Here is a 12,599-nt window from a genome sequence, read left to right as displayed (position 1 = left end):
CAGGACCATCTTCCCAACCCCCTGCACACCGAAGATTACTCCTACTTTAATATCCTAAGGATTTATGTAGCATTTTAAGTCCCAATGAATTTAGCCTTTAGGGCTTTAACAATTTGGAGCCATGCATCTCTTAAGCAACTGGATTCCAGTTCAGTGCTTAACTTGTAGTAGGAGCTTAAGGACAATTTACTGACTTAACCAAGTTACCTGTGACATCTCCCCCAATGTAATACTTTGTATATTTTCTCCTTTATTAGGTTGTGTTTTAACCTTGCAAACGAGCTCAAAATATTTTAAAATAGAGCTTATTGTCATCAAGTATAAACTCAAGTGAGTTCAACGCTGGGCAAATCTACATTAAGCATGAAAGTCTGCAGCTGGAAATGAGCAAACTCACCGGCACAAAAACGCATGCGCGCTTCCTTTTATTTACACCCTTTCTCTTAAGAGCTGAATCAGGTGAGAAGTCAGAAAGTGGGGCGTGTGCAGAGAGCCCCGCACGCTCAGCGCAGTAAGGAAAATGCGCCACACCTGAACGTCCTTGGGCTCAATTACTTTTCTTCTCGAGTTACGGGTGCTGCGGGCCTTCGCCGCAGGTGCCTCCAGCACACTTAGCCCCAGGCGCGGCCGGGAGTGCTGCCCGCTCCCCACCCTCCCGGCGCTGACGCAGTGAGCGGAGGAGCTGGGCTCGTGCCGGCCGCCTGTGGCCCAGAGGGGCGTGTTCTGGGCTGGCGCAGCTCGCTCGGCATCCCTCTCCTCCCGGCTCCTGGCGCCCTCCTATCGCCGTCTGCAGTCCCAGGCCCTGCCATGGGGAATGTGCCATCTGCGGTGAAGCACTGCCTCAGCTACCAGCAGCTTCTCCGGGAGCATCTCTGGATCGGGGATTCAGTGGCTGGGGCGCTCGACCCTGCGCAGGTACCACCTCGCGGCTCAGGGTGTCCCCACCCTTTTGCACACAGCCGGCTGGTCTCTCTCCCTGTTATGTCACCACCGCACCCCAGGGCCCTCCCTGCAGCAGTTCCGTCCTGTTAGGCCTCACCTCTTAAAAGGTTCCCCATCATCTCTGTGTTGTGAACATGCAGACCTGCCTCTACAGCTCAGACCCAGCAAAATCCCTACCTGTGGCCTTTTGCAGGACGCCTAACAGAAACGGCTGCTTCTCTGTTTTTCCCTTGGAGGGGCTGCATTATAGAATATGCATGTCTGTAAGCATTCCTCCAGGGACAGTGCTTTTAATTTTCAGTTCCTTCTCTGTACTGTGTAACAAAGGAGACAATGTGTGGCAGAAAGAGGAATGAAGCCAGCATGTAAGGCTAGGAAAACATCATAGGGTGAAATTATCTAGCCTATCATTAATTATCCTTAATGTTTTTTATGCTTCAACACACTTGAACAAGCTTGAAAAAACAGCACTTTCAAAGCCAAATTGATATCCCCATGATTCCGGAATGCCCACTTTAATAGGCAACTTAATTGTATCCACGTGTTTGCAGCTTACTGCACTCTCAAACAAATGGCAGGTAAATGGAAAAAGAAATGTGCTTTTACTTTTAAAGAGCTCAAAATGTAAAATTCCACCAAGTAGTAACAGTGACAATTGTTATGTGAATGTTAAAGCATGGAAAAAGGGAGGGGCAGTATAAGGGTTTCACTCTTTATTTTTTGCTGGATGCAAAAATGTTTGTCCCTGATTTCTTGTGAATAATAATGGATTAATTATAATATTTCAGTGGGTAAACATAATTTGACTATGTGGCTTTGAATCAACTCTTCTAATACTAGTACCCATTTTTCCTGTAGTTTTACATTCAGCGTATTCTCAGTTTAGTGTATCAGTATGTGAAATTGTGATCTTAGTTCTACAAATAGTAATTCAGCATTTGTGGATTCTTTCAAAACCAATCAGAAGATACATTGCTCCTCATTACTTAGAAGATGGCCATGGTCATCTGGCTTGAAGCCTTTTGCTGAAAATGCATGAGAAAGTTATTCTGATCATATGATCACATGTCTATTGAATTTTTCTACATTCTAATTTGATTTTTTGCTTTTATAATAACTTTGCTTTTATAACTTTTTTTTTTTAACATTCCTATTCAGTCTGTTACAGAATCAGGAATGCTCTTTTTATTCCCTAACTCTGAGACTTTACATGATGTTTGTTGCTGTGTTAACACTGTATTTCTCTCCCTCATGTTCTGATTTCGTGGGCTGTGGGGGCAGTGATGGAAGCTAGGCTGCTATCTGAGGATGTCTGCTTTGCCCTTTTAAGATGTGGAAGCAGGGTAATCAAAAATGACTATGAGTGTGAGAAATAGGTCTACCTTCATGAAATAGTGACTTCTTCCCCTGACTTCTTTGCCTGGGAAACTCTTACTCATTTTTCAAACACAGTTTAAATGTCATTTCCTTTAATCAACTCTTCGCTCCACCCAGAGTTAATGCCCCATTTCTGTGCTTCCATGGCATTTTATGCATCATTCTTCTTCAGTCCTGCTCATTGAATTATAATTTTTTATATGTTGTCTTATTTGACCTCCGCACCATTGACATCTGACACTTAACTCATTGCAACTGATCTTCCTTGGCATCTGTTTAATAATACCTGTAAGTGCTTTAAGCCAGGCTAGTCTCTGGTGCCTTGGTCTGGCACAAGTCAGACTCTGTGACCTGTTGTTGTCTGGTAAATGACCAGGTTCCTCATGACTTTGTATCCATATGCACGGTTTCAGTTACTATTTATATATTTGTATTCTCCAGACGTATATTCCTATCTTCCTCTTAGGCTACAGTCCTGATGTGCAGCTGCTCACTGGATATCATCACTTGGATATTTCAAAAGCAGTTCAAACTCAACATTTCCAAAACTGGATTCACATTCTCCTTCCTTTAACCCCAGACCTTCCCCACTACTTGCTACTGTGAGAAACCATGACAGTCTTGTTCAGTTCTATACGCCACAAGGCAAGAGCTCTTCATTTTCATTTCTCCACATCCAAAGTATCCCTAAGTCCTGCAAATTTAGCTCTTGAATTTCTCTGAAATGCATCTTTTTCCAACTTTGCTGCTACCACCAATTTTAAAATGGCATTCTCTCTTATAGTCTACTAGACAATTGCAGTCCTTCTGCAACCCCCTGTTCATGTAGCTAGTTGGGAGATGTTGTCTATTTCAAATGGAATCCTGCTGATCCCTCCTTTTATAGCCTGGTGTGCATTTCCATTACTTTTAGGAATGAATACCAAAACTTTCAATGTATCTCTGAAACTTTCTCTGTTATTTTCATTGTATCTCTTTGCATCATCATCTTAAGGTATTGTTCCTGCCAGGTGGCCCTCTTTGAATTCTTAACAATTCTTCCTCTGGAGTCCTGGTCTTTGTTTTCCCCTCTGCTGGAAAGATTCTTTTTAATGAATTAACTTCTGTTCACCCTTCAGATCTTAACTCAAATGTTACCTTCTCATCAATGCTTTCCCAGACTCTTAAAGCAAGCAGCTCTTGTTATCCTATATGACTCAGTGGACAGTTCATTATATATAATATGAATTACATATTTATTTTTGTGATTATTTGATGTGTAGTTCCCTACCAGAGTTTAGGCCTCATAAAAGTAAGGGAAACATCCACCATTCACATCAACTAACAGAATGTCTGGTTAGTTTTTCATGGCCAGTAAATACTTAATAAAAACATGAGTGAATGTTGATCTCATGGCTTATGAGGACCATGAAATTCTTTGTAGCACTTGCCAAATCAATGATTGCTACCTTGTGGTAAAGGTAAATATTATAATATTATAATATTAATAATATACATATGATAATATTACATATTCTTAATATTATAATATTTAACTTGATATAAATAACTTTTAACTTGATATAAATATTATAATATTTAACTTGATAAATATAAATATTAGTTAATGCTAATGTGATGAGAATGAATACTTGATGTCAGTACAGTTTGGTCTTAGTGATAGAAGATGAATATTACTACTGTTTGTGTCTTACCTTTTCATCTCACGGAAGCTAGTCAGGCTTTGATGGGGAGAAGAGTTGAAAATGGATTCTGGGTGGTGCTGATGAGGCAGCACCGTGCTTAACAAGTCACTGTAAAATCAGGCAGAGAGCATCGTGAGCAGGACCTCTGGAATTTGAAACAATTTGGAAACCATTGGGACAGAAAGGGACAGATAGAATACTGCATTTTGAAAGAATCCTGTGCTAGGCAATGGAAGATTGGAAACCTAGATCTTTTTCTGCTACCAGTTCATTCTGTGAGTTTGTGCAGGAAATAGCCTGGCTAGGTCTTAAAATTTCAGTTTACACATGAGAGATAATAATATATCCTGATAAATCATGAGGATGAAAAATACTGGAGTTGTGTATGTGTAAAAATAGACATTTGAAGTCTAACAATTTATTATCCAATACAGAATAGGTGAGTGTGAATAAAAGGTTTATTGTACCACAGCTCCACTAATTCAATTTTTGAGTCTCTAATTTTTTGCTAATGACACCGATTTTGCAGAAGATTCCTTTCATAGAGCAGGTAGTTAAAATTGATCATCCTATGGTTCAAGCTATCTCTTCAGGCCTGTTTTATTTTCTTTGTCTCTTTTAAAATAGGGATGAAGAAGCTGGCTTAATTGGTATATTTCAAGATTTTGATTAAATGTAAGGTACCTTGTAAAGTAGTTCCTTTTTGATTTGCAAGTGCTGGTTAGGCAGTAGCTATTTTTTTTCATATATTAATACATTTTGTGACAATAAAATTCTCCAGGGCCTAAATTCTAATGCAAACAATATTTTAAATGCAGTAGATGTATAAAAGAAAATTGTAGATTATGTGACATTAAACATATGGTTATTGTACATTACATCCTAAATGATTTTAAGTTACATTTGCTCTCAGCAAAAATTATGGTTCAAAGAAAATATTTGGTGTTAAAAGTTCTCGAGACTCTAACCTAAATATGTTTCTGCATAAATTTAACCCGAGGATAATGTGACTATATGCTTTTTAATCTGTAGCTATGCAGTTAGTACATTTGCTAAAAACCTTAGGATGACTGGGGAAGAATTTTCAGAAAAGAACCAAGGTATCATCCCATTGTTTGTTGTTCTTTTAAATTTGTCTCAAATGTTTTTTCCCCTCTTTTTCTCCTGTTACGCTTTTTCCCCTTTTATAGCTTCTTTTGAGTGGTAGGTTTTTATTCATTTTCCCCCTACCATAACTTGTTAATTATATGCTGTTTTTACTATACTCTTACTTGCTATCTATAAGATATCAACACATGACCTGGACTTCTTTCTTTCTTTCTTTATTTTAAGATTTTATTTAGTCATTTGACAGACAGCAGTAGGAAGAGAGGCAGGCAGAGAGAGAGGAAGGGAAGCGGCTCCCTGCTGAGCAGAGAGCCTGATTTTTGGGGGGGGGGGGGGGGGGGGGCTTGATCCCAGGACCCTGGGATCATGACCTGAGCCAAAGGCAGAGGCTTTAACACACTGAGCCACCCAGGCGCCCCTGGACTTCTTAAAACATTATGTAAATTAGTACTTTTGCAACTTACTAAACATGCAAATAGAGTATTTTAGCTCCATTACTGACTTCTGCTTTTTATATTGTTGTATATGTTAATTTAATATTTGTTATCTGTATGTATACAGTTGATATACATTTTATATTAGAATATTTTTCTTTCCTTTGGTCTTCATTCCTTTCTGAATTTCCATCTGAATTTCCATCTGAAATTATTTTCCTTCAGCTAGAAGTAGTTTTTTTTTCTATAGTCTTTAGTAAAAATCTGGTTTTTTAAGTTTTGTTTGAAATTACATTCATTTTGATAATGATGTACATAAATGTAAGTTAATATTGGCCATAAATATATATGCCATACAAAGAATTAAAGTGCATGACAACGGCACAAAATGTAGATTTCTCAATAGGTACGATGGAAGCCAGAGACAATGAAATGAACTATTAGTCTTATTTTTGCTTCTTTGATGATAGTCTTCTCACTGTCTTTGGTTTCCAACAGTATGACTGTGATGTGTCTAGATTTAATTTTATTTGCATTTGCCAATGGTTTGTAACATTTTTTGGATCTATGGCTCCATGCTTTACTGGTTTTCATAGATTTTAGAGAATTTTCAACCATTTCTCCTTAAGTATTACTTCTGTTTCTTTTTTAATCCATCCACTTGGGCTTATAATTTCAAAAATCTTTAAACTTTCCCTGTGCTCCATCTATTTCTTACATTCATTTTTGTATCTTTCATCCTTTTGCTCCATGTTCAGTCTGAATATTTTCTTCTCACTTGTATTACATTTCACTAATTCTCTCGAGTTGTAATTTGCTGCTAATCTAATTTATTGAGTTTAATTTTATATTTTTGAGTTAATGCATTTCTGTTATTTTTTAAACCACTTTTTGTTCTTTGCCGCAATTTTGAATCTTGCTATGAATTTTCGAGTATTTATCAGAGTTATTTTAAGTTCCATATCTGATAACTCCAATATTCAGATCTCTAGTGGGTCTGATTTATATATCTTTTCTCCTCGAATGCTTACTGATTTTGGGATGTGTGTTAGATACCTGAAATGAAAATTATAGACATAATTTGACACACCTCAAATTATTCTTCTCCAGAAAGGGTTCTTTTTTTCCCCCTTATTTTCCTACTTCCCTTGTTTGTCCTCCCCACCCCCACCCCACCTCTGGCAACAATCTGTTCTCTGTATCTGAGTTTGCTTTTTTTAGATTCCACATATAAATGATACCTCACTGTATTTGTCTCTCTCTGCCTGACTTATTTCATTAAGCATAATGCCCTTAATGTCTACCCATCTTGTCACAAATGAAAGGAATTTTTTTAAAGCTAAAAAATATGCCTGTGTGTCTATACTACATCTTACTTTTCATTCGTCTATTGATGGACACTGAAGTTGGCTATTTTAAATGATGGTGCAGTGAACATGGGGGTGCATGTACCTTTTCAGTATAGTGATTTCCTTTCTTCTGGACACTTAGTAATGGAATTACTGGGTCATATGGCAGTTCTAGTTTTAATTTTTGGAAGACCCTCAATACTGTTTTTCAAGGGGCTATACCAATTTACATTCCCACCAATATTACAGGAGGCATCTCCCCTCACTCCCAACCTCCTTTGCAGCACTTACTTGGATTTTTTAAAGTAGCCATTCTAACAGTTCTGAGAAGTGGGAAGGATTATTTTTAGCTTTTAGCAAATAGTAAATATAAGGATAGCTTACCTTAAGCCAAACAGATGCTGAGCTGATTTGAGTCTGGACCGACTTTATTTGTGACGTTTTGTCTTTTTCTCTTCACCCTTTTATTTTGTTGCTGTTCAAGTGTTCTAACTAAAAAGCCTACGGTGTTTACCTGGGTATCTCCTGGTTAGGACCTAATTTCAAAGTATTTTATCCTCAACCTCTAAGACTTCTAAAAGCTCTGATGATCTTCTCAGCTGCTGATACTGAATTGGCAAATGTTTCAAGAGCAAGTCATGGTCGATGTTGGTCTTACCACTTGTCTTTCTTCTGCATGGTATATTGGCCACTTAAGTACTCACTACCTTGGCAGTTTTCTAAGGCTATCTAACAAGCGTTTTCATTAATATTTTGTCCAGATTTTCTGGTTGTTCTTAGTTAGAAATTCACTCTGTACAAAATTCACTCTGTACAAGCCAGTCGAAATGCTAACAATAAAAGAGGGAAAATATAAAAAAAAAAGACAATTATGCAATGTGATTGAAGTTGTAAAAATATATTTATCATATTACAAAAATTTTGTGGTAGTTATATTCCAGGTAATATACAAACTCTTTAGAGTAACTATTTACCTTCCCAACCTTATGAGATTTAATTAACATGTAACATTGTGTAAGCTTAAGGTGTACAGCTTTGACACACTTACATACTGCAGGATGATTACCTCCTTAGCATTAGCTAACACCTGAGACCCATCACAGAATTACAATTTCCTTTTTATGGTAAGAATATATAATATCTATGCCCCTAGCAACTTTCAAGTGTATAATGCAGTATTATTAACATAATCACTATGCTATACATTAGATTTCCAACACTTATCTTGCAGCCAAATTTTGTATAGGGTAATAATTTAAAGCTCAAGATAGGATGCTTTATGAAAAAATAATAATTCTTGGAAAAACAGGCTATACTAATGGTTTTCATTATAAATAAAACTTATAAAAGGGAAAGAAGATATTTTAAAAATAAGAAACATTATGCTCAACTTCAATATCTGGCCTTAGAGAAGCAATGTACTATTTACTTCTTCACTGTGGCATAGTTCAGTAAAATTTACTGAATGAATCAATGAATGATTAAATGGGTAGTCCCTTCATGATATTTTGTGTCTATTGCTAAAAGTTTATTTCAGATCTTTTCTTTTTTTTATGGACATGGAATTGGTGGGTAAACAAATTTTATTGTTTTCATAAACTTTTGCTTTGCTTTATTTCATTACCGGTTGATTCTTTTACTTTGTTGATTCCTAAGCCTTGGGAGACATCTATATATTTTATCAGTTGATTTATAAAGTATTTTGTAGGTTTGCTGATCCTGTCTTCTATATGTGTATTTTGTATCTTTGTACATATGTACATATGGCATGCTGACAACTGATTTTTAATTTTTGAAGAGAGAATCCTGTATTTGTTTTCTAAATTAACAGTTTAATGTTTTTATCTGAATGTTTAGCTCCTGTAATTTTAGTCGTCTTAAAAAAAAAAAAGTACCTTAGGACAGTTCACATCCATTTTTCTGTCATTTTGTTTTAAATTGTGTCTCTAATAAGCTAAGCTGCTTATCTGATTGTCTCTATCCTTAATTAGGTGAATTTACCTTTAATTATGTGTGATTACATGTGACTCTTGATATGTTTATCCTATTTTCTGCCATATCTATCAGCCTCACTCACCACTTTATATTTCTTATCTTTGAAGCTTTTTATACCTTGTTGATGTCCTTATTTTAGATTTAGGTTAATACACTTGTTTAGAACAAAAGATGTATTTCACAGAGTGAACTCATTCATCTTGAGGGAAAAGTCTGTTTCATTATTGTTACACCGTGGGTCCTCAGCTAGCATGTTACCAGGTATATTGCTCTTCTCAAGACTCTTTGTTAACTTAAGGTGTCTCACAGGTGGAAGTAGGTAGAAGTAGGGTTCCACTGACTTGTAGTACTGATGAAGACATGATTTTAGTCATGGGCACAATAAAGTTAAAAAGTTGAAAATATTCATGGTCAGAATCCTAGTAAGTGAGCAGTCACAAGCAATAATAAGCCCATTGTATGACTATGTGAATTAATGGCTGAACTAAAGTAAAATCCAGTCAATTTCAGTGGAAATCGAATATTGGATAGAAGATTCACCAGGACATTGAGTAAACTACAAAATAATGTCAAAATTGGGAGGTAAGAAAACTGGCAAACTAAGTTCTAAGGGCTTCGAGATATAAAGGATACAAGTCCTCAAAAAGGGCTAAAGGGCTGTATGGCCAAATCACTTGGATCTCAAAGGAACAGAAGTTTTTGTACAAATAAAGGGTGACAGTTTTCAGGAAGTAATAGCTGCAGATGCCATCCATACTTCTGGTCACTAAGCAAGTTCTAGAAAGCTAAGTAGTCTCTCTATGAGAGGGTTTACTGGGCAGATGCTTTCTGTAGGGGTGATCAGGTCTTCATTTAAGGTCAGAAGATGATGAGAATGTAGAGGTTGTGAATGTGGTGGAGCTTGTTACTACAGAGCTGAGTTTCCACATGGAAAAGGAAAGAACTTGAGTCTTCACATAATGAGAAAGGCAGAGAGCTACGTGGGGTTCTATAGAAGAAATAGATGATAATTGGAGATAATAGAGGGGGAAATGACTAAAGGCTATACAGGATTGTAAAATAAGGGGGGTTCCCCTGTGTTTGATTCCAAATGGTCTTGGGATGGATGTGGTTCTTTTTGGGTTCTCCACATCAGCCAAGTCCTGGATTTATTGCCTTTCAAGAGAGTCCTCCTCTTTGGAGATTCCAAATCTTGGAGTCCCTTTTAATTTGAAGTGACTCATACGTACTTTTGGAAAAAGATAAAAAAAGGAAAGAAAGCTTTTTGGTCAAGTTTGTTCACATGGCAATGCCCAACTCATGAATGCGAGACCAACAGCAGAAAGACTGATGTTTGTGGCGTGGCCTCTGTACCGCCGGGAAGAACGCTCCCGTGCATACTTCATCACAAGCATACTGCATCTAAGATGCAGCCTTCTTATTCCTTTTTTGTATTTTACTTTTTAATCAATTAAGACACATTGTTTTGTATGAGTTTTCTATTCAGAGTACTTCTGTAGTTCTAGAGCTACCACTGTGGAGGTATCAGTAGGTGCTAGGTCCTGCCTAACTCCTTTATGTACAATACCTCATTTCATACTCCCAACAATCCATTTTATAAACTGAATAATCAGGGTGCAGAAAAGTAAAATAATTTGTGCATGGTCCAACGCTAATGAATAGCAGAGCTCAGAACGAAATCTGGCAGCTCTAGTTTCAGAGTTCCCAATGTTCACTACTAGATCGATGTTTTCTCAGCTTTTCTGGGTGATAAGAATCACCTGAGGTGTTTACTAAATGTACCAGAAATTCTGATTCAGTAGCTCTGAGATAGAGCCAAACTATCACTTTGTTCCTTTTTTTGTTTTGTCTTAATTTTGAAAATCCTGTGCTGGGTGAGACAGGCACACCTCTCTCCCTGTGTCTGCTTTCAGAGGGTCTGCTGTCCTATCATGTATTCCCTAATCTATCTTTCCAGAGCTCCTGGCCACTCTCCAGGAATGACTCCAATGAGTTTCAACTTCCCTTCTGTCCTCTTTGAGGTTGAGACTAGAGTTCTGCCTGGAATAGAATTGCATTGGATACAAAAGGAAAAACAACTTGGTTTCCAATAAATTTCCTGTTCCTTTCAATCTCCAATACTTTCTGTCCTTGGATTTCTGTTGGCTCCTGTATTTCTTGCTTTCTCCTATTCCAGCTGGCTTTTACATCCTTCCCTCCCCCCACTCAGTGTTCTTGTTTTTTTCATTAGCTGCAAACTCCTCCAAGTCTTCTGGCTTTCTTTATGCTTATTCACTCTGTGCTCTAACTTTCCCTGACCCTTTCTTCTCTCCTTGTCTCTCCCTTTCCAAGTTTAGCTTTTATTTTTGTTTCTTTTTTATTTTTCCTCCTCACCTAAGGGGCTAGACCATGCAGAACCATGACTTTATGGGTCACTCTCATGGAACAGATCATAGAAAAAGAGCTAAAGCAGAATCATGTATTTGGGGAATATTGTTTTAACAGAAATTTTGATTTAACGAGATTGTCCAACCTGCTTGCAGCCCTACTAATAAAAGCAACATACAGAATCCCTGTTTCCTCCTGCCAGTCCCTCTATTATTAGTCTAAGTGGGAGATGCAAATTGGCTGTAGCACAGGTGAACAGGATTTAACCTCTGGAAACACTTTGTCAAGACGACACTTAGAAGATTACTACATAGAAAGGCCTTAAGCAGGACTTGCAGTCTTCATTTGTGTGCTTATCTGCCTCCGGCGTCCAGATTATCGTCCTGTGCCAGTGGATGCTTGATTGTGTTATTCTTGATGGATAGCTACATGGTGATGCTTTAATGAGACCATCCAGGACATTTCTGAATGTTGGTATATTTTCAGCCCTACAGACCCTAATCATAATTACTGAGCAGGCAGGAGTTGTCTTTAAATTACCAGAAATTTGCCATCTTCCCCTTTGGATGGTCTTCCTTTTCTGAGTGATCAGAATTCATTCCTAAGTGAACAGTGAGGTGCTGTTGCATTTCTTCTACGTCTGACCGATTTGGGGCGGATTTTTATGTTCTTTTCTTCAGAAAGTAATGCTGGTGGGCAGATCTTGTTCCCCAAACATGCATTCTGAAATCAGACTTTATATAAAGAGACTTTTATGCGAAGATAATTTAGAACATGGTTCAAGTTTATAGATGTTTATGCTTTTAGACTTTCCTCATTTATATGAAAGTCTAGTAATAATGTAGTGGAAAGCCAAGTAGTGGGAAGGCTCACTGAAAAATATAAAATGTAACCAAAACTGCTTTCTACATCAGTGATTAAGAAATCAGAGCTGTGCATTACAAACATGATTTTGGTAAGAGGAGCTGATGTTTCCTTCCCTAAGAGGAAGGGCTGAGCTTTGGCTTTCTGATGTTGGCAAGGTGCTAAGGACCCTACTAAGCAAGAAGGGGAGATAGAACCACTAGAACTTATGTCCCAACAACACTACTCGGGCTACATTTTCATTTTTCATTACTGTCTCCCAAAAGCTCGTTTCTTCATCCTGCTTTTAGTCTGATTCCTGCTTTCCCCCGCATTCCTTGATTGCGACTCAGTTACAAATATAAGCCTGTAAATATGTTCTAATGCAGGGCAAGGGGGTCAGTGAGGATGATAAGTCTTTGTGTTGGAGGTATATGGGAGGTCAAATGGGATTTGGTAGATACGAGGCATTCCTGGTCAGAGTAAGATGATTAAAGATT

General features: G+C 37.6%; 1 protein-coding gene across 1 annotated transcript in view; it reads left to right on the top strand.

Annotated features, from left to right (window-relative positions):
- Positions 1 to 676: 676 nt before the first annotated feature.
- HMGCLL1 (3-hydroxymethyl-3-methylglutaryl-CoA lyase like 1) overlaps positions 677 to 12,599 on the top strand; it is a 202,949-nt gene continuing 191,026 nt past the window's right edge. Inside the window, exon 1 of the mRNA XM_046005638.1 lies at positions 677 to 915. Coding sequence (XP_045861594.1) covers positions 808 to 915 — 108 coding nt within the window. The 5' untranslated portion in view covers positions 677 to 807. The remainder of the gene's footprint in view (positions 916 to 12,599) is intronic.

Source organism: Meles meles, chromosome 5 (genome assembly GCF_922984935.1).
Source record: "Meles meles chromosome 5, mMelMel3.1 paternal haplotype, whole genome shotgun sequence".
Lineage (NCBI taxonomy): Eukaryota > Metazoa > Chordata > Mammalia > Carnivora > Mustelidae > Meles > Meles meles.
Note: the sequence above shows the minus strand (reverse complement) of the source record. Positions and strands in the feature narration are given on the sequence as shown.